At 37.6% G+C, this 23,211-nt stretch overlaps 1 protein-coding gene and 1 pseudogene across 1 annotated transcript; one reads left to right on the top strand and one right to left on the bottom strand.

The window, feature by feature from the left end:
* Positions 1-512: 512 nt before the first annotated feature.
* On the bottom strand, positions 513-4,801 carry Agtr2 (angiotensin II receptor type 2). Its single transcript, XM_036174971.1, has 3 exons — positions 4,642-4,801; positions 4,427-4,486; positions 513-3,236 (listed from the first exon to the last, which is right to left on the bottom strand). The coding sequence occupies exon 3, from the start codon at positions 3,197-3,199 to the stop codon at positions 2,108-2,110; it is 1,092 nt and encodes a 363-aa protein (XP_036030864.1). The 5' UTR covers positions 3,200-3,236; positions 4,427-4,486; positions 4,642-4,801; the 3' UTR covers positions 513-2,107.
* A 7,774-nt stretch (positions 4,802-12,575) lies between these two features.
* LOC118574007 lies at positions 12,576-19,896 on the top strand (annotated as a pseudogene).
* Positions 19,897-23,211: the final 3,315 nt, after the last annotated feature.

The raw sequence follows: 23,211 nt of genomic DNA, 5'->3' as shown, positions 1-23,211 counted from the left end.
GGCCAGAAGAGAGTACCAGATCCCCTGGAACTGGAGTTACAGACCCTTGTGAGCTGCCATGTGGGTGCTGATGCTTGAACCTGGATCCTCTGGAAGAGAAGCCAGTATTCTTAACATCTGAGCCATCTCCTCAGCCCCAGAAACCAGTCTATAAAAATCCCAAAAAGGATTAAAGTACCAGGTAGGGGGAGGATATATGATAAGATTGTGGTAGAGAAAATAACATGGGCTGAATGTTGATAAGACATAGTCTATATGCTAAAGGCCACATTGCACTGCTGGGCCTGACAGCTTGCTTGGTTGACACCACACTTGTCATTGGAACCCCCAGGAGGTATCAGAATTCATTTCCAACATCCCCTTCCCATATGCCTGTTTGGTATTGACCTGAATGAGTAATGATAAAAGCTAAAACTGAGAAGTATGAATGAGGATTTGCTGGAGGATACTGACTAAGAGAAAATAAGAGTCTACACCTGGAGACAGTTAAAAAATAATAAGCACACATGGTCTCCCAATAATGATTTTATTTTTATAGGATGTTGTGTAAAATTACTTAAAACACAAAGTCATAACTGAATATACATTGAGCTATTTGGTTTTTTTTCAAAGGAATATGATTATATGAAATCAGGGTTTTTCCAGGAAAGGATATGAGAGGATTATTCAACCTAAAAGCTTGGAATCTGACAGAAATGTGAAGTGCCCGTAACTTTAAATCTACCTCATACGACAGTATTAGTCAAGAAACATGAAATAATATGGAGCAGCCAGAGAATAAAATTCAAAACTTCTGAATTAATATTCATTCTCAAATTTGAGTAAACTTCAGGTAACTCAGTTTCAGGTAATAAATTCCTATAATAAGAGATGTACTCATGTTGAGAATGAGCTCTGTGGATCTGTACTTGATTTCAATTGCCTTTACAGACTATTTATTATACATTCTGGAACTGTGCCCAGAGATGCAGGTTCAAACTACTCCATGAGGGGTGGGGGGCTTTGTTCTGACAAGTTTCTTGTAGGACACCAAACTTGCCATGTGCTGGGTCTCTTTGCCATCAAGAAGGCATCAAAATTCCATTCTAACATAACCTTTTCCCATGCCAGGTTTCAATGTATTATAAAGTTAAAGAATTAAAGAATCCTCTCATTTTCAGGGTCAAAGAGATATTTTGGGACACAGCCCAGAACAAAAGCATGAATAATTAAACTCAAGTCACCATTGAATATATCAAAGCACCACAATTCAAAAGGTTAAAAATGTAAAAAGTGACCTTTACATAGTGTAATAATACACAGTGTTTTGTTGAATTCAAAAATCATCAGAAGAGAATAGAATGCCTAAAAAAAATAGTCAAAATGGATTAAAAGTTTTCAAAGGATATATTCAGTTTAGTAGGTAATAAGTATTTTCTCATTGCAGTTGCTTTACTAAGTGGTGTACTTCCTAAATCTGCAAGAATAAGCTAAACCACATACATGTAATTTAATATACATTCTTAGACCTACTCAGTGTGTAGCTGTATAGTAAGTACAAAGCTATACTCAAGTGAAATGGAAAAGAAACACAACTTGCAGTTTTTTTAAAGGGGAAACCATACAACAAGAGATGGAATAACCCACTACAAACCTAAGGAATATACAGAAAAGTATATTATGCTAAACTTAGTGCTTATCTCTCATGCTATATTGTATGGTGAACAATGTAAGAAGTTACAATTGGCCCTTGTTCAAGGGGAAAGAAATAAATCTGATGAAAATGGACATAAAACTCCACTAAGAAATGCCAGCATTTTCCAGGGAGAAATCTGAAACTCCAAATCACCACTCATATTTTGTTATTGATTATAGTTGAGATAGCTCCCCCAATTACTTCTAGATTATAGATTTAGCTCACCCATGATAATCTTGTGCCAAAGGACCAGAAAAATAAGGCACAATCACTGAAAGTTGGTGGAGTATAAAAATTTACAGTTATACTTGATCTGTTCTGGGGGAGTAAGTAAAGATTAGATAAGGCAAAGAAGTTGATGCCACTTAAACATGATTTGTGTGGGCCTCCAAACCAATAGCTAAGCTAATTACATGCATCCCATTAACCAATTTAAGACACAAAAGTGTCCATTTCTCTAAGAGAACTGCTTTTGCGGCAAGACATAGTCTCTCTCTTGCCCTGGAGCCAAGTAATGGGAACCCTGAACACACTGCGCAGCTTCTGTTGGAAGCGGTTTCCAACAAAACAATACAAAAAGGGATTAACACAGCTGTTGGTGAATCCCAGGAGGATGGCAAAAGGAAGTGCCAGGTCAATGACTGCTATAACTTCACAGCTATTAATGATACCCATCCAGGCCAGAGCATCCAGGAAGGTCAGAACGTGGAAGGGAAGCCAGCAAATGATGAACGCCAACACAACAGCAGCTGCCATCTTCAAGACTTGGTCACGGGTTATTCTGTTCTTCCCATAGCTATTAGTCTTCAGCAGGTGCTTTCTGATTCCAAAGTAACATGTTGCTATGAATATTAAAGGAATAATAAAACCAAGAATATTTTTCATTAAGGCAATCCCTGCAGACCACTGGGCATATTTCTCAGGTGGGAAAGCCATAACACAAGCATTCACGCCTAAGTATTCAATGGTTCTGACATCTCGGAAATAAAATGTTGGCAATGAGGACAGACAGGCCATACACCACACAAGGGGTACTACATAAGATGCTTGCCAGGGATTCCTTCTTTGAGACAGAAAAGGGTAGATAACCGATTGGTACCTGTCAACACTCATGCAGGTAATGAAAAAAATGCTGGCAAACATATTCAGGGTCAGAAAAGACCCAAACACCTTGCACATTACAGGTCCAAAGAGCCAGTCATATCTGTAAGAGTAATAGGATGCCCAGAGAGGAAGGGTAGCCAAAAGGAGTAGGTCAGCCACAGCCAGATTGAAGATGTAAATGCTGGAAACCTTTTTAGGGCCCTTTTGACAACAAAACAGTGAGACTACAACAATATTAACAGCAAACCCAATGACAAAAATAAGGTAATAGAGAACAGGAATTGCTTCCAAATGCTTATCTGATGGTTTGTGCGAGCAGTTAAAGGCGGACTCATTGGTGCCAGATATGTTGAGACTATCAAAAGGAAGGCTGCTGGTGATGTTTTTGTTGGTGGCGGCAAAACTGAAGTTGTCCTTCATATTGAATTGTCAGCGACTCCTAATTCTTATGCCTTATCTGGAAAAGAAAAATAGAACACTTAATGCACATCTAAAGACTGAGGGATATTGAATCATAAGCATTTTGAAAATTTGTTAAAGGCCAAAATAATATAAGCAGTTGTAGAAAACACTATAAAATAGCATCATGTCTGACAAGTAGGAATGACTACTACCTCTTAAGGGGAAAAAAAAAAAAAAAACATTTCCTCAGTAGTACTAGACTGAAAACTCTGAACAAAACTCTTTGTCTTTCTCTCCTCTCATGCCTTTGAAAAGTTGAGAGACGAATTAACCGCTTAAAAGTTAGTCAAGGTTAGGAATTGTGTGAGACAAATAAGAAGAAGCCCAAAGACAACAAAAAAAGGAGGCATATTTTTTCCATTGGTGTGCTTTCTAGAAATCTCACTACTGTCCACTGCTTATTACTTCAGTGAAGTAACTTATTATATACAAATTGTTACAGCTATGGAAAATATGGGTAACACAAGCCATAGTAAAAAATAGGTTAAGTGTACAGAGAACTGAAAGAATATACAGAAAAAGTATGTTGGGATAGAAAGTCAGGGTCAGTGTTTGCTAATTGAAAAGACTCTATTTACTTTCCCCTTGCTTTCACAATAACAAGAAGAACTCATGGATATGTATGTATTTTCTAAAGCCTTTACCTCAAAATTTTAACAGTGAATGCTGGTTTTCAATACAGATATTTAAATCTGATCTATTTCATAAAAAACAAATCCATTTTCACTTTAATTAAAAGATAAATAAAACAAAATAACCAAACCTGAGTCAGGGTCAAACAGATATAGTTTTGGTTGCTCAATTGAATCAGAATTGAACATCAGTGACTAATTATAATATAGTCTTGTCAATTTTTCTTTGCCATCTTTTCAGGTAACAGAACTAAATAATCATTACTTTTCAGCATTAATGATAGTGTTCAGGTGTGAGGGGTGTTTTTTTTTTTTCTTTGAACTAGCCATATTACTTTGAAACAAAAGAAAACTAAATATAAACACACAAAGAGAAAAAATATTACAGCAGATATTTTCAAAGTCCATACAAGCAAATACTCAATTGAGAATGTTAGCACTAGGGAACGTCCTAAGAAACCTCAAACTGGCATTTTTGTCAAAACACCCAATCTTTTGTATGACCTTCCAAATTAACATGAAAGAATCACAAAGAAATCCACTAAAGACTTACTAGTTGCCAGTGTTTAAAGCACTTATCATAAATCAGTTTCCTTAGCTCCCACACGCACTCCTGTAAAAGAAATAGCAGTTAAAGAATTAAGGCGTTCTGCAAACTGCAGTGTTAAAATACAGAAAAAAGAAAACGTTTGTCCACACACATCAACAGTTTTTAATGCTGTATGTTCTCCTTCCCAACTCAAGCATGTATAAATTGTTCTGGCTTACCTTACAAATGCAGGCTGGAGAAAGCTTTCAGTTCTGTGCTCCTTCCATCCCCAGCCTCCGAGATGCAACTGCACCAGACCTCTGGTTTCTCTCTTATATATTCACTCCGTTCACTGGGGAGCCTTCAACCTACATAATTCTGAGGCTGACTTACGAACACTTGCCAGCTTTCCAGAGGGTTTTTTTTTCTGGCTGCAAAACATTAATCTGAAATTCTCATGTCTCCAATCATAACAGCTCATTCAAATAAATCTCAAAGAAAAAAAAAATGAAGTTTCCACAAATGTGTTAGAGAATTTTAAACTCAGTGGCTTACTTTAGGAGAAGAATATAATTTTATCCAAAAAAAAATTTTCTTGTTCATAGCATTCTAAAACAGGTTAAGGAGTAAGGAGACTAGAGAGTTTATTCCAGCAGGAGTCTTTGTTCACAACCATCTTTTACAGCCTTCAGTACATTTTGAAATTTTTACCCCTGTTTATTAAAGAATGGTAGCAATTTTACCTAGAGGTCTACAACTTTTCGTTTTCTACCTTACTTTGAAACACTTTGGTTGCCCTGGTAATGGAAGGTTGGGGTTAGGAAAGGTAAAATTTTCTTGTGACAATAAAAGGTTTTGACATTTAGTGCCTGCTTTCACGTGACTGGGTCTCAACCATAGCTCAAATATGCAGCAATAATGTAAAAAAAAGTTGTTCTGATTGTTTCCCAGTTTTGTAGAAGGATGATCACATTCACACAATCCAGCAGCAGTGAGAGTGAGAAAACAAATACAGCCCAGAAAGATCATGCCAGAAGACAGTAAAGCCTTTGTGCCTAATACTGTGCTATAAAGAGGCGTCATAGCACACTGTAAGGAATGGCCTCTGAGGTCCAATCACTTGGCTTTATAAGCCAAGTTCTACCACATTTTAATTCCTTTCCTTCTTCATCTACCTGCTGTCTCATCTGAGAAATGGGGATGATATTAATTATTCATGTCATGAAGATACTAAGATTAAATGAATTATATTTAGAGTACTTAAAATGATGCCCAGCACACAGCAGATGCCCTTATACAGTATTAATATTATTGCCTCTTTATAAATCAGGAAACACAGGGTGACAGAGTTTAATTCTCTGAGATCCCAATGGCTATTATGAGGACATGTGAATTTCCACAAAAACAAACTCATGTCATAACTCATATTTTTTAATTTCTATACATTGCTAGCTCCTTTCACTGAGCAAAGAGGATACATGCAGAATTTATTGACAGTCTTCTTGTTGACAGCTAAAAAGCTAGTACAAAAACACCCAAAAGGAAGAAAGTTTGAAGGATTGCTATGCAAGAGAAAGTGTTCTTCTTAAATGTATTAGCAAAATGGAGACCAGGGAAGAAAAATGTATAATCAGGAAATTTTCTGAAGTTAGTGCAGATAACAAGGTAAAACTCAACACTACAAACGGCTGTGCAATTTCAATGATCCTATGGGTCCTACAGTACAGTAGTCAGCATTATTGCCTCTCAAGTTGTGAGCAGAGAAAAATATCCTTGTCATTAGTACACAACAAGGAAAGAGAAGTGATCATAGGTAACAAGTGACAAAATGTCACAAGAAGCAGCAGACAACTTGTGACATCTGTCTCTCCATCGATAATAAAGGAATCCCTACAACACATTACCATATTGAACAGGTAAGAGTTGCTTAGCATAGCCTGAAAAAATAGTAAGCTCCGAACGCTCGAAGGCACCATTATGTAGTGCTTCTTTTGATTTAATGGGTTTGGATATTGGCAAAATGCACACACACACACACACACACACACACACACACACACACACACCAATTTGTTAAATCTCAAAATATGTCTGACTTATGTTCTGGACAGATTCAGGTAGAAGCTCTGTTCAAATAATGGAAACCTGATGTCTGGGAACAAAAGACTAGGCACATATGTTTATCGGCAGGAGAGTTGAAAGGAGAATGAATTTCATTCTTTGTTTAAGTCTGGTTTCTGCCTTCATTTCAAATGTTTGTTTTTGCCACATACAGGGAATTTTCCAGGCCAGAGCCTCTGAGTGGTCACAATGGGTCAGATTCCCACCCTGCTCCAGTTAGAGCCCCCCTCCCACCCTCATGCTGCCTTGCAAAGAAATGAGCTATAAACTTTAGAGAAAGGGAAATAATCTGCAGGCTGGCCTCCAGGAGACCTAGCCTTGAACACTCCCTAGAAGCTGGGGACCTTGTCTAGAGCTTTCATTCTTCATTAAAATAAGTTCTGACGTAAATAAACTTTAAAGAGGCATACACTTCCCAGAAGATTCAAAACACCTTTGCCTTGTTTCTTCACAATTTTAGAGAAAAAATTCCCACAAGCCAAAGAAAAAATATCACTGCAAGGAATTAAGGGGGGGATTTAAAAAGGAATAGCAATAATACTGATACCATTCAAAGCAAAAATAAAAAATACAGCACATTCTTGATTCAGCAATGAACTCCCAGTAAAGCGAACAATGTAAATACACTTGAGAGTCAAATAAATGTCAGTCATGGGAAGCAATACAACATAAGAAAAAAAAACACACTCTTTGGGGGCTGGATAATTTTTTTCCACTTGAAGATTGACTTTAAAAGCTTTGGGTCATTTGAATAAATTATGTAGCTCTTAAGAACAAATGAATCTGGGTTAGCAGATTTAACAATAGTAAATCACATTTTTTTTCTGAGAACCTGTTCTTTCCCTTAAGATTACTTAACCACAATTTTTAAAGAACTCAAGGTTTTTGTCTTAAGATTTATTTATTTATTTTTACCTTATGTGTGTGAGTGCTTTGCCTGCATGTATGTTAAGTGCACCATGTGCCTGCAGTGCCTGCAGAGGCCAGAAGAGGGCATCAGATCCCGTAGAACCAGAGTTACACATGCTTATGAGCTTCATGTGCATAATGGGAACCAAACCTGGATCATCTGCAAGAGTATCAATCAAGTGCTCTTAATTGTTAAGCTATCTCTCTAGCCCCTAGATCAGAATGTGTGTGTGTGTGTGTCTCTGTGTGTGTGTGTGTGTGTGTGTGTGTGTGTGTGTGTGTGTGTGTGCGCGCTCTTGAGAGTTTTTCTCCGATGATGAAGGATACAAAGTTCATGAAAACAAATCAGTTTCTCCTCTCTACACTTCTCCCCACACAGAGCATGCTTCCAAAGAAAAAATGAACATACAAATGTAAAATTGTACTGAGATATGTGCTTGGATTAGAGGTACTGTTTTGTGTTTCAGAACTACTTCCCCTATCCCAGACATCTCTGAGTTCCTATCCAGACTAATGTCCCTTCTACTTCTCCCAAATGTAACATACATTCTCATTCATACACAGACACCCAGCAACACACTTCATACCAGTCTTCCTTCAACTCATTTATCCATAGGCAAGCTCTTCTCTAACTGCCACTTTTCCGGATCTGAGGGTCCCTGAAGGCAAGGAGTTAACATAGTGCCTGTAATCAAGATGTCCTTCCTCATGTATTATCTTTATGCTTCTATTTGGTTTCCAATACAAAGAGAATAGGGATATTAGAATGAAACAGAAGATCCTCTACTCAGAGCTAGTAGTTAAATTGTCCATTTTGTAAAATACAGCCTAAAAATGAGAGTAAACTGACCAATGTGAGTTATTTATTATTTGTTCTGAATTGACTATCTGCCCAGGCCTCATACAAGGATTGATTGACAGGGTATTAAAGCACTTAATAAGGTGGAGTCTACGTGGTAAACTGAATGAATAACTGACGTAATGTATCCCTGAGATCAGTCGTTTCCAGCTGAATCTGGTGTCAAAATCAGGAGAAGGAAAAACTCTATTCATTTTTTCTTCAAAGACACCTGCAGGCCTAAACGTTAGATTGCAATCAGGGTCTCACAGAAGCTACCCAGTTCCATCAAATGAAACTTCAGATGCTATATAATTGTACTGGGGACAAAGTAAACCAATTAAAACTGTCTATCTTCTTTGCTTACATTAGCTGAGTTGATGTTTTCCATAATCCATTTTAGGATAGGACTAAATTGATTAGCTTGACTACAGTATCCAAAATGGCCAGTCAATTAAGTTATCCAAACCAACCCATTGTTTTGACAATATTTAGACAGAACTGTTAAGTAATGGGGAGGATTACATTTTGTCAGATATGATCTCTCAAAGTGTAGTCGATCACAAATCATTACACTTAATTTGGTGCTTGGGACTGAGGTCTAGAAATTAACTTTCTCAATGTACTGAGACCCTTGGTTTGTCCAATAGCAATAAAAGTCTCACAAAACTGATGTGCTACTTTACAGCTAATTTATTATTTTACAACTGAGATATCCCACTGTCCAGTGACCCTAAGGTGAGTCTGCCAGCCAAGAATAAGCAAATGAATCATATCTCAATTTTAGAACCAGCATGTGCTTTATTGAATCTAAGAGTTTAACAGAATAGTTTGCATATTTAACACTGAGATTATGCAGTCTGAGCTACAGATACAGGCATTCTATGATGAATAGAGTCATACTTCATCCCCGACACACACCCCTAAATGAAACAGCTAGCCATGGTAACACAAACCTATTATCTCAGCATGCAGGAGGCTGAAGCAGGAGGATCTCAAGTTCAAAGCCTATCTGAGCTACAGTAAAGGACTCTGAAGCCCCCTTTCCATCTTGATATCAAGAAGTGAGGGAAATCTTATGTCTGATTTGCTTTCTGTTGCTGTGATAAATACTATGACCAAAACCAACTTGTAGATAAAAAGTTTTATTTCATCTTACACTTTATAGTTCTTCATCAACAGAAGCCAAGGCAGGTACTTGGAGAGAGGAACCAAAGAAAGGACCATGGAGGAATGCTGCTTACTGCCTTGCTTCCTGTGGTTTGCTCAGTTGCTTTACTTATAGAGGCCAGGCCGAACTGCCAAGGAATGGCATCATCCACAGTGGACCAGACCCTCTCACATAAATTAGGGATTGAGTAATGAATGCCCCATAGTTATGCCCACAGACAAGCTGATCTGGGCAATTCTTCAGACTGAGGTTCTCTCTTGTAGATGATTCTAGGTTTCAGTTAAGTTACAGCTGAACTCAACTTGAAAATCTGGTTTGATGACTACAAAATCGCTCCAGTCAATCTGATAACTAGAGAGCTCTGGGAAATTTCATATCAAACAGCATCCTATGAGTAACAATGATGAGCACCTAACAATGATGATCACCCCAAGGAATTTTCTCAGTCAGTTTGGCTCTTTCAACTCTGTTGGGCAGCCATCTCGTTATGTTCATACATTACTTTACATAGTGTTGTTATTTATTGATGAAGTCTATTGATATAGGCAAGTTTGTGCTCTAAGCTAGCTACAAGTCATTCAAGTGCTACTCTGATGAAGAAGAGATAGGAGAGAGCAATCCCTCACCAAAGAGAGAGGGAAAGTAGCAAAATAATATTCTCTAAGGTCACATAAAATATTTACTAAAAAAACAAGGATGGTTACTGGCTTTAAGGAGTTTGTTTGATCCCACCTCTCCTTTAGACCATTCAAGAGAAAGTGTTTTCGTTAGGAGAACACATGATAATTTAGAATTAGATGGCAAACCAAGCTGACAAAAGTTTCTAGGTGGATCCTAGGATTTTTACTTCAAGGAAATGAGAATAGGAGGCTTATCATTGGGAATTGTATTTATGTGAGAGAAATATGGATTCATTAAAATTTGCAAAATCTATAACAAAAAGCAGAATTTATATTACATATAATATGCAACTTATCCACAGATAAAATAGCCCATATTTGGATATCTACAAATCCATGGCATTACTTATAATGATCTTGTTACATGTTGCTACATATTAAAAACCCCTACTTTATACTGCTTTTATTGTATACTATGTAATTAAAATTATTCTCTTCACCTTTTATTTATTTTTTAACTTGAAGCATGACTTGCATTTTATATCTTCACTTTTTAAAAATTTCTAATTCACAGGGGCTAGCAATCTGTCTCAGTGGATGAAGGCACTTGCTTCTTAGTCTGATGACCTGAGTTTGATCTTCAGAATCCATGCAGTAGAAGGAAGGAATTGACTCAATAATTCTTTAACCTCTGCATGTTCTCTCACCTCCACATGTGTGTATCTCCTTACTTCCCCTCAACACACACACACACACACACACACACACACACACACACACACACACCAAACAAACAAACAAACAAATAAATAAATACAATAAATAAATAAATGTAATAAAAATTCAACTTAAAGAGTACAATTCAGAGTCCCACCTTTCTGTGGAATCTGTATCCTCACTCTGCCCACAGGTGCATAAGCGAAAGAATCCTTGGGATTCAGGGTACAGAATCACTAGCTATGGGATGGATGATAAAGAAGAAAGCCACTACATCTTACAGCTCAAGGAAATCTGAGACACCATGAGGAGTAGCTGTGTGGACCTAGAGGAACTAATCTGAAATAAGCTTCTCCTAGAAAAGCAGTTGCTGCTGCTCCTAGAGAGTATTTGTTTTGGGTTTTTTTTTAATTAAGAAAAATTTTTTATTCATTTTACATACCAAAGATCCCCCTCTTCCCTCCTCCTGCCCCTCTAGCCTTCTCCCAACCCACTCCCATTCCCTCCTACAAGAAGGTAAGGCCTCCCATGGGGATGTATATTTAGTAGAGGCAGGTCCAAGCCCCTCCCCCTTCCTCAAGACTACACAAAGTGTCCCATCATAGAAGTGGTCTCCAAAAAAACCTGCTCATTCACCAGGGATGGATTCTGATCGTACCGCCAGTGGGCCCCTTAAGCAGATCAAGCTACACAACTGTCTTGCTATGCAGAGGGCCTAGTCCAGTCCCATGCAGGCTCCACATCTGTTGGTCTAAAGTTCATGAGTTCCCAGTAGTTTGGTTTGGTTGTCTCTGTAGGTTTTCCCATCATGGTCTTGATGCAACTTGCTCATAGATCTCTCTTTTCTCTCTTTCGACTTGACTCCTTGAGCTTGACTTGGTGTTTGTGGATCACTGCACCTGGAGGCTATTTGTAATGATCACTTCATGAGGCCTAATTGTGAGAACTATAGGGAGAATACTATGGCTATATTGTCATCCAGGCTAGAGCTGTCTCCTCAAGGTAAAGGGTTACTTTCAAACCAGCTGATTCCAATGTTGTCTCACCAATGTGAGTGACTCTGGGCAGGAAAGCCATAAAAATGGATCTAGACTTTATGACTCTGCCACTGCAAACAAAATAAAAACTGTGCCAGAACATCAAGTCAATGGCAAACTAAAGTAACTGATCTAGTATTCTGCCTCTCCAGAAAGTTCAGAGAGCCTCAAGATAGATGAAGAAGTCAAGACTACTAAAGAACTTCCTAATGAATTATTTGAAGCACAAAGATAGCTGTGGTGCTGGTAGTTTTGGGATAAAACAAAATCAAACAAATTGGAGTAGGAAAAAAACAGAAGGAAAAGAGCCTATGAAAAGACTCAAGAAACAGACACAGATCCAAAGATACATGTATTCTCACATTCAGGAATCCTGTAAAACACAAAACCAGAAGCATTAACATGTAGTCAAAACCTGTGAGGTAAAAATATAAATATATATTATGTTATATATTATACATAATAAAAATAAGCCCTGACATGACATTATGAGTCAGGGACCCTCCAAAGATGCCATTGAGTCCATTTTCTGTTTGACATCTACTCCTGCGCATATAGCCTACCCTTAAAAGTAGTTTGTTTCCATGATGATACTCCCTTGGAGGGAACTAAATTTTCATTTGCAAATGGTTATCAATCAGAGATTGTGTCTGGGTTAGGGATGGAAGCATGTGTCCTGGTCTCCTTTCAGCTCTAGGACTACATCGGGTGAAGACACATGTAGGCCATGTGCGTGCAGCCTTAATCTCTATTCGTTCATATGCGCTTTGCTCAAGTTGATTTAGAGGGCTTATTTCCTTGCTGTCCTCCATTCCATATGACTCTGACAGTGTTTGCACTTCTTCTTCAGCAGGCTTTTCTGAGCCCTGTGGGTGAGGTGAGACATCCATTTAGGACTGAGTGTTCAAGGTCTGTCTCACTCTGTGCATGTTGTCTAGCTGTGGGTCTCTGTATTGTTTCTCATGTGCTGCAGAAGGAAGGTTTTTTTCTTTTTTTATATTTTTATTTTATAATTAATTTAATTTTACATATCAGCCACAGATTCCCCTGTCCTCCCTCCTCCCACCCCCCAGCCTTCTCCCCCTATCCACCCCCCATTCCCACCTCCTCCAGGGCAAGGTCTCCCCTGGGGAGTCAGCCCAGCCTGGCAGATTCTTTTTTCTTTTGAGGGAGAGAGAGCAAGAACATGAAGTTGAATGGTACCAAAGTGAGGAGGATTTGGGAAATGGGAAAGAACATGATAAAAAATATATTGTAAGAAAAAACACATCACCAGAAACTGAACTACCACAAATGGCATGCTAGAGAATGGGCAGGGCCAAACAAGACAAGGACTAGAGAAAGTTCCACTTCAGAGTGCAGGAGGAACAGCCATCCTGTCTCTTTGCTCCAGGTTCTTTATTTCTTTTCCACAAGTGGTTCTGGGACCAAGTGGAAGTCATCCATCTTGACAAAGACAGTTCATCTGAGTTAGTGAGAATCTTGCAAAAGCTGAGATGTTAGTACCCGGAATGAGAGGGAAAAAGGTTACTTAAAAATCTAGGAGAGGGAATTAAAATGCACAATTTGGTGGGTTTTAGTATTCAAGACTTGTACAGTATAATTCCAGAACATTTTTGTCACTTCTAGAAGAAAGTTGATACCCATTCACAGTCATTCTTATTTCTCCCTCCCTTAGTTCTATTCCCCCTTTTTTTGAACTTTAAGTAGTGAGCTATAACCTGTAGATTCCAAAGGACATTATCTAATGGAAAAGAAAACAAATTGATACAAAAGAATGATCTTTAAGACACAATGTGTTATTACTGTTTTCAGCTTGGCTTTATCTATTTTTAGTGCCATGAGTCTGTGACCTCACAAATTGCAGTAAAATAAACTACTAATTAAGTTAATATTTGCTACTATTAGCATGAATACTACTCCCTCTAATGATGTATTTCTGTTATTTAGTAAACTCCCAGTCAGGTTTCTTTGGCATGAATGCAAAAAGTAAATATCATGTAAATTATCTCGAGAGTTGGTTGCATCTGAAGATTCCCCTGAGTTTTGTAAAGAGAGGCCACTTCTCATTTACATAAACATGAAATCCTCAGGGAAATTTCCAGGGATTGCTGATGCTGAAGAATGTGAATAAAATATAGAGGAGGGCACTAAGCACCAAGTTCAGAACTTGATAGATTTCATGCTACTTTGTAGCAATCCTAAGAGATACCTGTCATCTCTATCTTCTGGTAAGGAGAAATGAAATGATTGAAACAGAAGGAGGTTTCTTAAAGTTTCCCAGGGCTAGAGAGATGGTCCAGTGATAAAGAGCACTGGCTGCCCTTTCAGAGGTCCTGGGTTCAATTCCCAGCACCCACATGGCAATTCACAACCATCTGTAACTCCAGTCCTAGGATGCCATCTTCTGGCCTCTGTGGCCACTTCATGCACATGGTACACAGACAATTCAGGCAAACACTCACACATATGAAATAAAAATAAATAAATAAAAATCTCAAAAAAAGTTGCCCAAGGTTGCTTAGCTCAGAAACCTGTAACTGGCCAAAATGCCAAGAATATATGATGGTAGAGTACTCAGCCTCAAATGGGCCATCTGTATCACATCTCCCAAATTGAGCATTGTAGAAAAAACAGAACAAATATAAGAACCAGAGGATAGGTGTAAGATTAATTGCCATATGGTCTTATTAATAAAAATACCCAGAGCCAGATATTGTGGTGAAAACTGAGAGATCAGGGGAACAGAACAAGCCACAGCCAACCTCACCTTACCAACTCCTCAGCCTCCTGAGAGAGCTACTTCTTGTATACGCATGCCTATATACTGTTTTGTGCCCTGCCATCTTACTTCCTCTCTCTGCCCAGCCTCATCACTTCCTCTTTCCACCCAGCTCTATCACTTTCTGTCTATTTGTTCAGACATCCAGACTTCTATGGTTAACTAGCACTGGGATTAAAACTGTGTGCCACCACATATGGCTCTGTTCCCAGTATGGCCTTGAACTCACAGAGATCCGGATGGATTTCTGCCTCATGAATGATAGGATTAAAGGCAATCCCACTGACTGACCTCTATGTTTAATATAGTGGCTTGCTTTTTTCCCTCTGATTCCCAGATAAGCTTTATTGGGGTGCACAAATAAAATATCACCACAACACAGGATGAGGATATGTTCAGCCAAATGAGATCTTCTGGACATGACACAGTTGTTAAACTCATGAACTCACTGAAGCTGTGGTTATCTGCATAGCACACACAAGATAGTGGAGGGACACTATGTTGTGTCAACCTTCCCTAAGGGACTATTGGTAGTTAACAGTTGATGGGAAATGAGGGTGACATTTTCTTAAGTTGTTCTTACTCCAATAAATAACATCTAACCAAGTTAGAAGGAACTCTAAACTCAGTAAGTCACACACAAAAAGGATGTATGCATGTAGGAGATGAACTTATTGGGAAGAATGGTTCCAGCAGGAGAGGGGAGGGGCTAAGAGAGGGAAGATGGTAGGGATGTAAAAGTGGCTAAAATTATTACATACATGTGTGAAACTGCCAAGCGGACAGCAAATTCTAAAAAGGAGGCTCAAACCCTCTTGTAAATCACAAGGCAATGAGAAAGATTGGTTACCCTGATTGATGCAAGAGATATTTCTAAGCATTCTGGGACTCTCAGGGTAAAAAAAATCAATCAAACAATGTTGTGAAATATGAGTAGATTATCTCAGCAAAGGGGAGTAATTTGTAAGTGCAGTATATTAAAAGCAAATGTCAGCAAGGCATGGTGGTGCAAGCCTTTGATCCCAGCACTTGGAAGGCAGAGATGGGTGGATCCATTTGAGTTGATATAATTAATACATGCATACTCACTTATGTCATATTCCAAATCTTTCTTTAAAAATATGGGACTGAATATATGGTTCAGAAGTTAAGGATGCTTGCTGCTACTGCAGAAGACGTTGCTTACTGAAGAACCTATAATGGTAACCAGGAACCATCTGTAATTTCAGTTTCAGGGAATCTGATGCCCTCTTCTGGCCTCTGCAAGTACCAGCCACATAAGCAGTTTACCAAGATCCCACATGTAAAGTTTTTTCAATCTATGTATGTATCCGTATATGTATTGTGTGAGTATAACTATATATAAACAATGGAAGAAAATGAACCAATGGATAGAATAAGCATCTATCTCTGAATAAGTTCATTATTTTAGAGTTTCACTTTCTTTTTTCCCTTCTAAAAAGATTCTTTGACGATTTCATACATGTATTTAATGCAGTTTGCCCATTTTCAAGCCCCATTCCCCTCTCTCCTTTCCTTCCCACTCCTGATGAACTCATTCGTATAAAGTAAATCTTGTGACTAGCTAATTGCTTGGTCAATAAATTAGCTATCACTATTCTGTTTGTGTTCATGTTAAAACACGGGAAATGGAGGTAAAAAATGGTCTCTCTCTGTCTCTCTCTCTGTCTCAGAAGCATGCTTTTTTTGCGAGGGGGGTGGTGTTGAGACAGGGTTGTGTAGCTTTGCACCTTTTCCTGGAACTCACTTGGTAGCCCAGGCTGGCCTCGAACTCACAGAGATCTTCCTGGCTCTGCCTCCCAGTGCTGGGATTAAAGGCGTGCACCACCACCGCCCAGCTGGAAGCATGCTTTATTAAGAGAAATATTTAGCTTCATGAAAGAAAAGCATGGAGACCCAAACATTGAAGGAATTACCCACTTTGCCAGGCATCTGAGCCAAATACAGTCATTACTGGAAAGGCCTTCATTGTGCCCATGTGGGATGCTGTTGACATTATCCACATCTTTGAAGCCTTAGGTTTGTTCAAGCATGTGTTCTTTCAACAATCATATTCTCAAGACCTACCACGTACTAGGTCTTGAATCAAGTGTTGACAAAGTAGAGATAAAATTTTTTCCTTTAATATCCATGAGCTTAGAGGGTAAATTTATTTCAAAGAACAAAATTTTCACAACAATTTCCTTCTCATTTTGGAGTTGTAAATATGAGAAAGTCTTAGGAGTGTTATTAGGACAAGGAAGCTAATGGACAGGAAACAATACAAGATTCGCCTCTAGAGAGTTTTCTACTAGTAAAGGAGACTGAAAGCAGAGTTCTTCTGAATTGACAGCAGACTGTGGGCTATCGAGTTCTCTCTCTCTCAATCTCTCTCTCTTTGTCTCCCACTCTCCCTCTCTCCCACTTGCCTATTGTTGCCCTTCCTCTCCTGCTCTCTGTTTTATCTTTCAACAAGCCATTTTTACATTTGTCCTTGTTACTGTTTTTGTAGATTGTATGAGACAGAATGAACTATCAAATGCATTTTCCACGTAAGACATATTCAAAGTGCTGGTATACCATGGTCATCATAGGTCTCAAGGACCAAGGACCAGACAGCTCAAATGATTAGATAACCAGGACATGGATCATGTGGACAGATCAAGGTAATAATGTGGCCAGTTGTCATAAAGGTAGCCTAGAGGGAAGAGTGAGGAATATAAGGGTATTCTGGTTTATAGAACCTTAAAGCTTATTACTATTATAAATGGAGTTATGGAGCCAACTGCTTATGTGTTTACAAATTATAAATAAAAAGAATAAAGTGTGTTTTGAAATATGCTAAAGTCATCTTAAAAGAAATTGAATGCATCTATCTGTTTTCACCCACTTTATTTAGTTATACACCGTAGTGATTTAAAACATAGACCTTATCTAACTTATAGTTAATATTGCCGTAATGAAATGTTGTGACCAAAAGCAATTTGAGAAGGAAAGTATTTATTTGTCTCACATATCCCGAATCACACTGCATTGAGGGAAGCCAAGGCAGGAACTCACTGGAGAGGAACCTGGGAACAGGAACTGAAGCAGGGGACACAGAGAAACATTGGTTACTGGCTTGTTCATCATGACTTGCTCAACCTCAATCACTAATTAAGAATAAGCCCTACAGGCTTGCCAATGGAACACAAAAGAAAGAACAGGGAAAAACCCAAGTATCAACAACCAACTAATTTTTCAACAAAGGTGTTAAGAACATACGTTAGAAAAATAAAAGAAAAAGAGAAAAACACACATTGAAGAAAGAATGGACTGGACATAAGGAAAATAAAGTTAGATCCCTACTTGTCATCAAACAAATTAAAATTGAAATAAACACCTAAATGCAAGAACTTAAATCGTGAAACTACTATATGCTTCAGGACATGTGTATAGTCAAAACAGCTCTGGAAATGACCCCAAAAGCATAGTAAACAATAGCAGAAATGGAAAAATAAGATTACATAAGACTAAAAGGCTTCTGAACTGCAAAGAAAACAACTGAGTAGACAACACACAGAATTAGAGAAAAAATTTGCAAATTATACATCTGACAAGAGATATATGTCCATAATACATAAGGAAGTCTCAGATTTCAATATTAAAAAAATCAAAATGGACAATAGCCCAAAATAGACATTATTCAAAAGAAGACTTGGATAAATGGCCAACAGACATATTAAAAAATACCACCATCATTCATCAGGAAAAGAGAAATTAAAAACAAGATGAGCGTACCTCACCACTTTGGTAAGAAATAAAGATAAGTATTAACAAGGATGTGGAACCCTCACACACTGTTGGTAGGAACATAATTTTGTACAAACTATTGTGGAAAACTATGGATGATCCTATAAAAATTAGTAATTTCACTACTGGGTGTATATCCAAAGGAAGTAAAATCAGAATGTTAAAGAGACCTCTGCACTGGAGTATTCATTCAACACTATCCACAATAATTAAGAAATGGAAACAAAGTAAGTACCCATCAACTGATAAATGGATACATAAAATGTGCTACATATATACCATGAAACACTTTTTCAGCCAGAAAAAGGATTTAATGTCTCATTTGCAATTACATGGGTGAACTAGAGATAATTATATTAAATGAAATTAACCAGATGCAGGAGGACAAGGATCACATGGCCTCATTAATGTGAGAATTTAAAAAGGTTGATTTCACAGATGTTCAGAGTAGAATGATAGATACCAGAATCTCGGGAGAGTGAGAACGTGGGAAAAGACTGATAAGTGGGTACTAAGCTACATATAGATTGTGAGGTAAGTTCTGGTTTGCTATTACACTATGGGGTAACCATAGATAACAATAATTACTTTGCACTTTAAAAAACCTGTGAGAAAGACCTTTATAAGGAAATGATAAATGTTTGAGAAGATGGCTATATGTTCCACCTGATTTAAACATGGCACAATGTATATAGGTCATCCTGCTGATAACATACACACACACACACACACACACACACACACACACACACACACTCACACACACATACAATGTTTGCATGTATCACTTAAGATTAAAAAGTCCTTTGAGATGCTACTTTATTGTGTAGCCATTCACTGCAAGCTATAGCTAACTGTACCATGTTTTTTTGACATGCTGCCAGTATGGAACTTTAGGTTGCATCTCCCTTAAGCTATTTGCAGGCAAAGATCCAAAGACAACAGAAACTTTTGTGCTCTGAGCTCTAGGGAGAGAGGGTTTGGTTACAGGCTTCTTCCTTTCACAGAATTGTTTCGGGATTCTTGTGTGAGTGTGATAACCTCACACTCCACAAAGGCACTGGTGGTGAGTCCATCTTCAGGGAAATATTTAAGGATAAGAACTTCAACCTGAGACATAAAGGGCCTGCTCTCTTGTCCAGAGCAAACTCAAAAGGGGTCTCGGTTTTTCATCTGCACTGTTAACACTGAGTGCTTAGAGAACAAGCCTGTGGTCTTTGGAAAGATAAGACATGGTATGAGCACTGTTAACGCTGTAGAAAGCTTAGGGTCCAGCAATGGCAAGACCAGTAAGAAGATTGACATTGCTGACTGTATGCTGCTTGGAGACATTTCATCTGCTATCTTAACCATCATGGCACTGCTTCTGTTGCCTAGGAGACCACCTCTTCAACCCCCATCTGCTAGTATTGCCTCTAATCTCTCAATACTGTTCTTTAGGTTGCATGTTTTCCTTATTCACTTTCAAGTCCAGGTGGATTTCAGAGGGTTCCCTGATCATGAATGAAAACTAAATTTTAAAAGAAAATTTAAAAATAGGTCCAGGAGACAAACAAATTAGGTTTGATCCTTGTTCCACAATTTGTTAAATGGCAAGTTATTTAATTTACTAATCTTCAGTTTCCTTGGCAGAGTTATTACAAAGATTATGTGAGGTGATACATACAAAGAAATTAGCACAATACCTGAAATAACATATAGTCAATCAATAATTACATTTTAATTAAATCACTCAAAAACAAGTAAAACAAATGAACAAATAATACACTACATTATTCTGTGTCATCGACTTATACCAAATATATGTGTAGTGCACATTTAATTTTATGTGCATGAATGTGTTGCCTGAATGTGTGTGATGTGTAACATGTGCATGGCCGGTGCTGTGGAGGCCAGAAGAGGGCCACAGAAGCCCCTGGAACTGGAGATAGAATAGTTATAAGCTACCATTTAGGTGCTGGGAATGGAACTCAAGTCCTCTGAAAGAGCAACAAGTGCTCTAAATTACTGTACCATATCCCCAGCCCAAGATAATGTATAGTTTGACACAATATATTGGAAGCATAAATAAAATATTTTCTGGGGACGAAGTGGTCCATGCTCTAACTCCTACTAAGTTAAAATAATAAGAATAAAAGTGTTCTCTCACAGATCATTGTGAGCATCTTGTAAAAATACATTCATAAGTACTGAGAGCTGGCACTGAGTACATGGTGGCATTGATGCATACTGCTGCTATCATAGATACCATTGTAGTTCTTATCTGAAAGTGCCTAAGCTGTCATTCTAATCAAATTCTGTGAGAACAAAGACACAAGCTAAACTGTGGCTCAGAGCACTATAATTCAAACTTGAAATCCTTGCAGCATATCGCTCCAGGGTATAGGGGGGAATATATGGGTATTTTTGAAGCACTCAATTTTCTCTTTCTTTCCAAACATGTTACACCCAAAAGTCATCCATGGCTATGGAACTTGAGCCACACTTTCATTAGGGTTGTCACATGACCAAGCTCATGAGGCCACATCTTCAATCCCCCCAGAGCCTCAGTCCTCCCCAGGAAGATGATCAAATTCAGATTTCTCCTGAAAGGTGGAATCAAACTTTCAGCACTGTTCCTTACAGGGGACTTCTTCCAGTGAAAACATCCAGTGTGGGCTGTCACCCCCATTCCACTTTTCTCAAGGGACAAAGGTATGTTTTGGGAAATAACAAAATAGCACATGCGCAAACAAACAAAACAAAGTAGAACAACACTGGCCAAATAAAAACCTTTGAGTGATTTGGAATGAAAGAAACAGACCACACATATATACAATATACACACAATATTCATCATAAATAAACATATAAAGTGATATCTTGGCAATCTCATGTCTATAAGGTCATGGTGGGTGCTCTTTTCTTAGCACAGCTTACAGAATCCTACATTATATCAATAATCTGAGAACCACTGTCACCGCTGGTCAACATACCATTACAACCACCTCAATATTTAGTAATACTTTGGTATGCATTCAACTTGCCCAGCACCTTCTGCCCTCAAGACTTTTATAAATGCTCTCCCCAGAAGATGGAAAATTCTTTCTTCAAACAACTACGACTTACCCCCTTACTTCTTTTAGATATCTACTCAAATTTCATCTTATTAAAGAGGAATTCTCATGAATCCCTAACTGATATTCTACTTTTTCTTTCTCCATAGCCTTATGACTACTTGAGGTATATAGATAGATAGATAATGTGCATATATATGAATAAACTAAAACATGTATAATCATACTTTAGTTACCGATTTTCATACAATAGAGTAAACTCTACTAATGAAAAGGTCTTATTATTTAGTATGCAGATCTAGAGCGAAGCTAAATAGACTCAGTGGGTTATATATGTGTGTGTACATATATAATATGTATGTGTGTATACACATGTAGCAATAATGAAGAGATTGTGAATTTTGGGGTGCCATAGTTAGGGTTTTGTTTGTGAAGAGACACCATGACCACAGCAACTCTTACAAACTAAAACATATAATTGGGTCTGGCTTACAGTTCAGAGGTTTAGTCCATTATCATTATGGTAGGAAGCATGGTGGTGTGCAGGCAGACATGGTGCCAGAGAAATATCTGAGAGTTCCACATCTTGACCCTCAGGCAACAGGTAGTTAAGAGTACTGGCTGCTCTTGCACAGAAGCCAAGTTTGGTTCCAGCTGTAACTCTAGTTCTAGGGGAATCTGATGCTCTCTTCTTCATTCTGTGGTGCACATGCATTCATGCTAATAAAACAATGATATATTTAAAATAAATATTAAAAAATTAACCAGAAAATGAACAATGTTTAATTTGACATTACAAATTCAACAAAATAGGATTTCTGAAAATCTAAGAATGAGTATAAACGTTTCGATATTTCATTAAAATAGTATAAAAAAATTGATTGTACTGAGTAACCAAAAAATAATAGTAAACCAAATTGGACCACTAATTCAAAATTTGTAAGAAAAGACATCCTAGATAAATCAAACTAAAATATTAATAAAAAACATTAAGCAAACACCTTCCTAAGTATAAAGGAAAAAATTTTATTAATCAAAAAATCTTAAAAGTTTTTTTAATTCTGCATGGCAATGAAATACTGTTAATAAGTTAAAGGAAAATAACAGGCTGGCTATTCATGGTGGAGCAGGCTTTTCATCCCAACACTCAGGAGACATAGGCAGGAGGATCTCTGTTTGAGGTACAGAGTGAGTTCCAGGAAAGCCAGGGATACATAGAGAGACCCTTTTCATAAGGAGAGAGAGGGGCGAGGATAAAATAAAATAATAGTTTGGGAAAATGAATGTAGGTAATGCATATGACAAAGTTAGTTTTCTCCAAGAACAATTACGGATGAAAATGCTACAATGAAATCTACTGCTTTGTAAACATGTTTTAAAACCTAGTAAATAATTTGAAAATACAAATAGTAAAAATAAGTTCTTAATACAAAAAGCTTCTAAAATCAATAATAACAATAATAAATATGGAGGAAATGTTAACAGTATTAAAACAAAATGTGGTGATATGATAAGAAAAATCAAAGAAAAGGAACATTTTAAGTGTCAATAAACATAAAATGATCAGATTCACTATTTATTGACAAACACGTCAAAATTATAATGAGATACCATTTGTCAGTCACCACACTGATAAAGATCTTTTAAATGTTTAATAATATAGTTCATTGGTAAGAATATTTGGAAATGGACATTCAAAGATGTTGGTGAAAAGGTAAATTAAGAAAAATCAGTTTTATTAAGGAAGCTTTGATGGGAGGTTATGG

Source organism: Onychomys torridus, chromosome X, assembly GCF_903995425.1.
Source record: "Onychomys torridus chromosome X, mOncTor1.1, whole genome shotgun sequence".
In the NCBI taxonomy this organism is placed as follows: domain Eukaryota; kingdom Metazoa; phylum Chordata; class Mammalia; order Rodentia; family Cricetidae; genus Onychomys; species Onychomys torridus.
The sequence above is the reverse complement of the archived record's forward strand: the minus strand, read 5'-3'. Positions and strand labels throughout refer to the sequence as shown.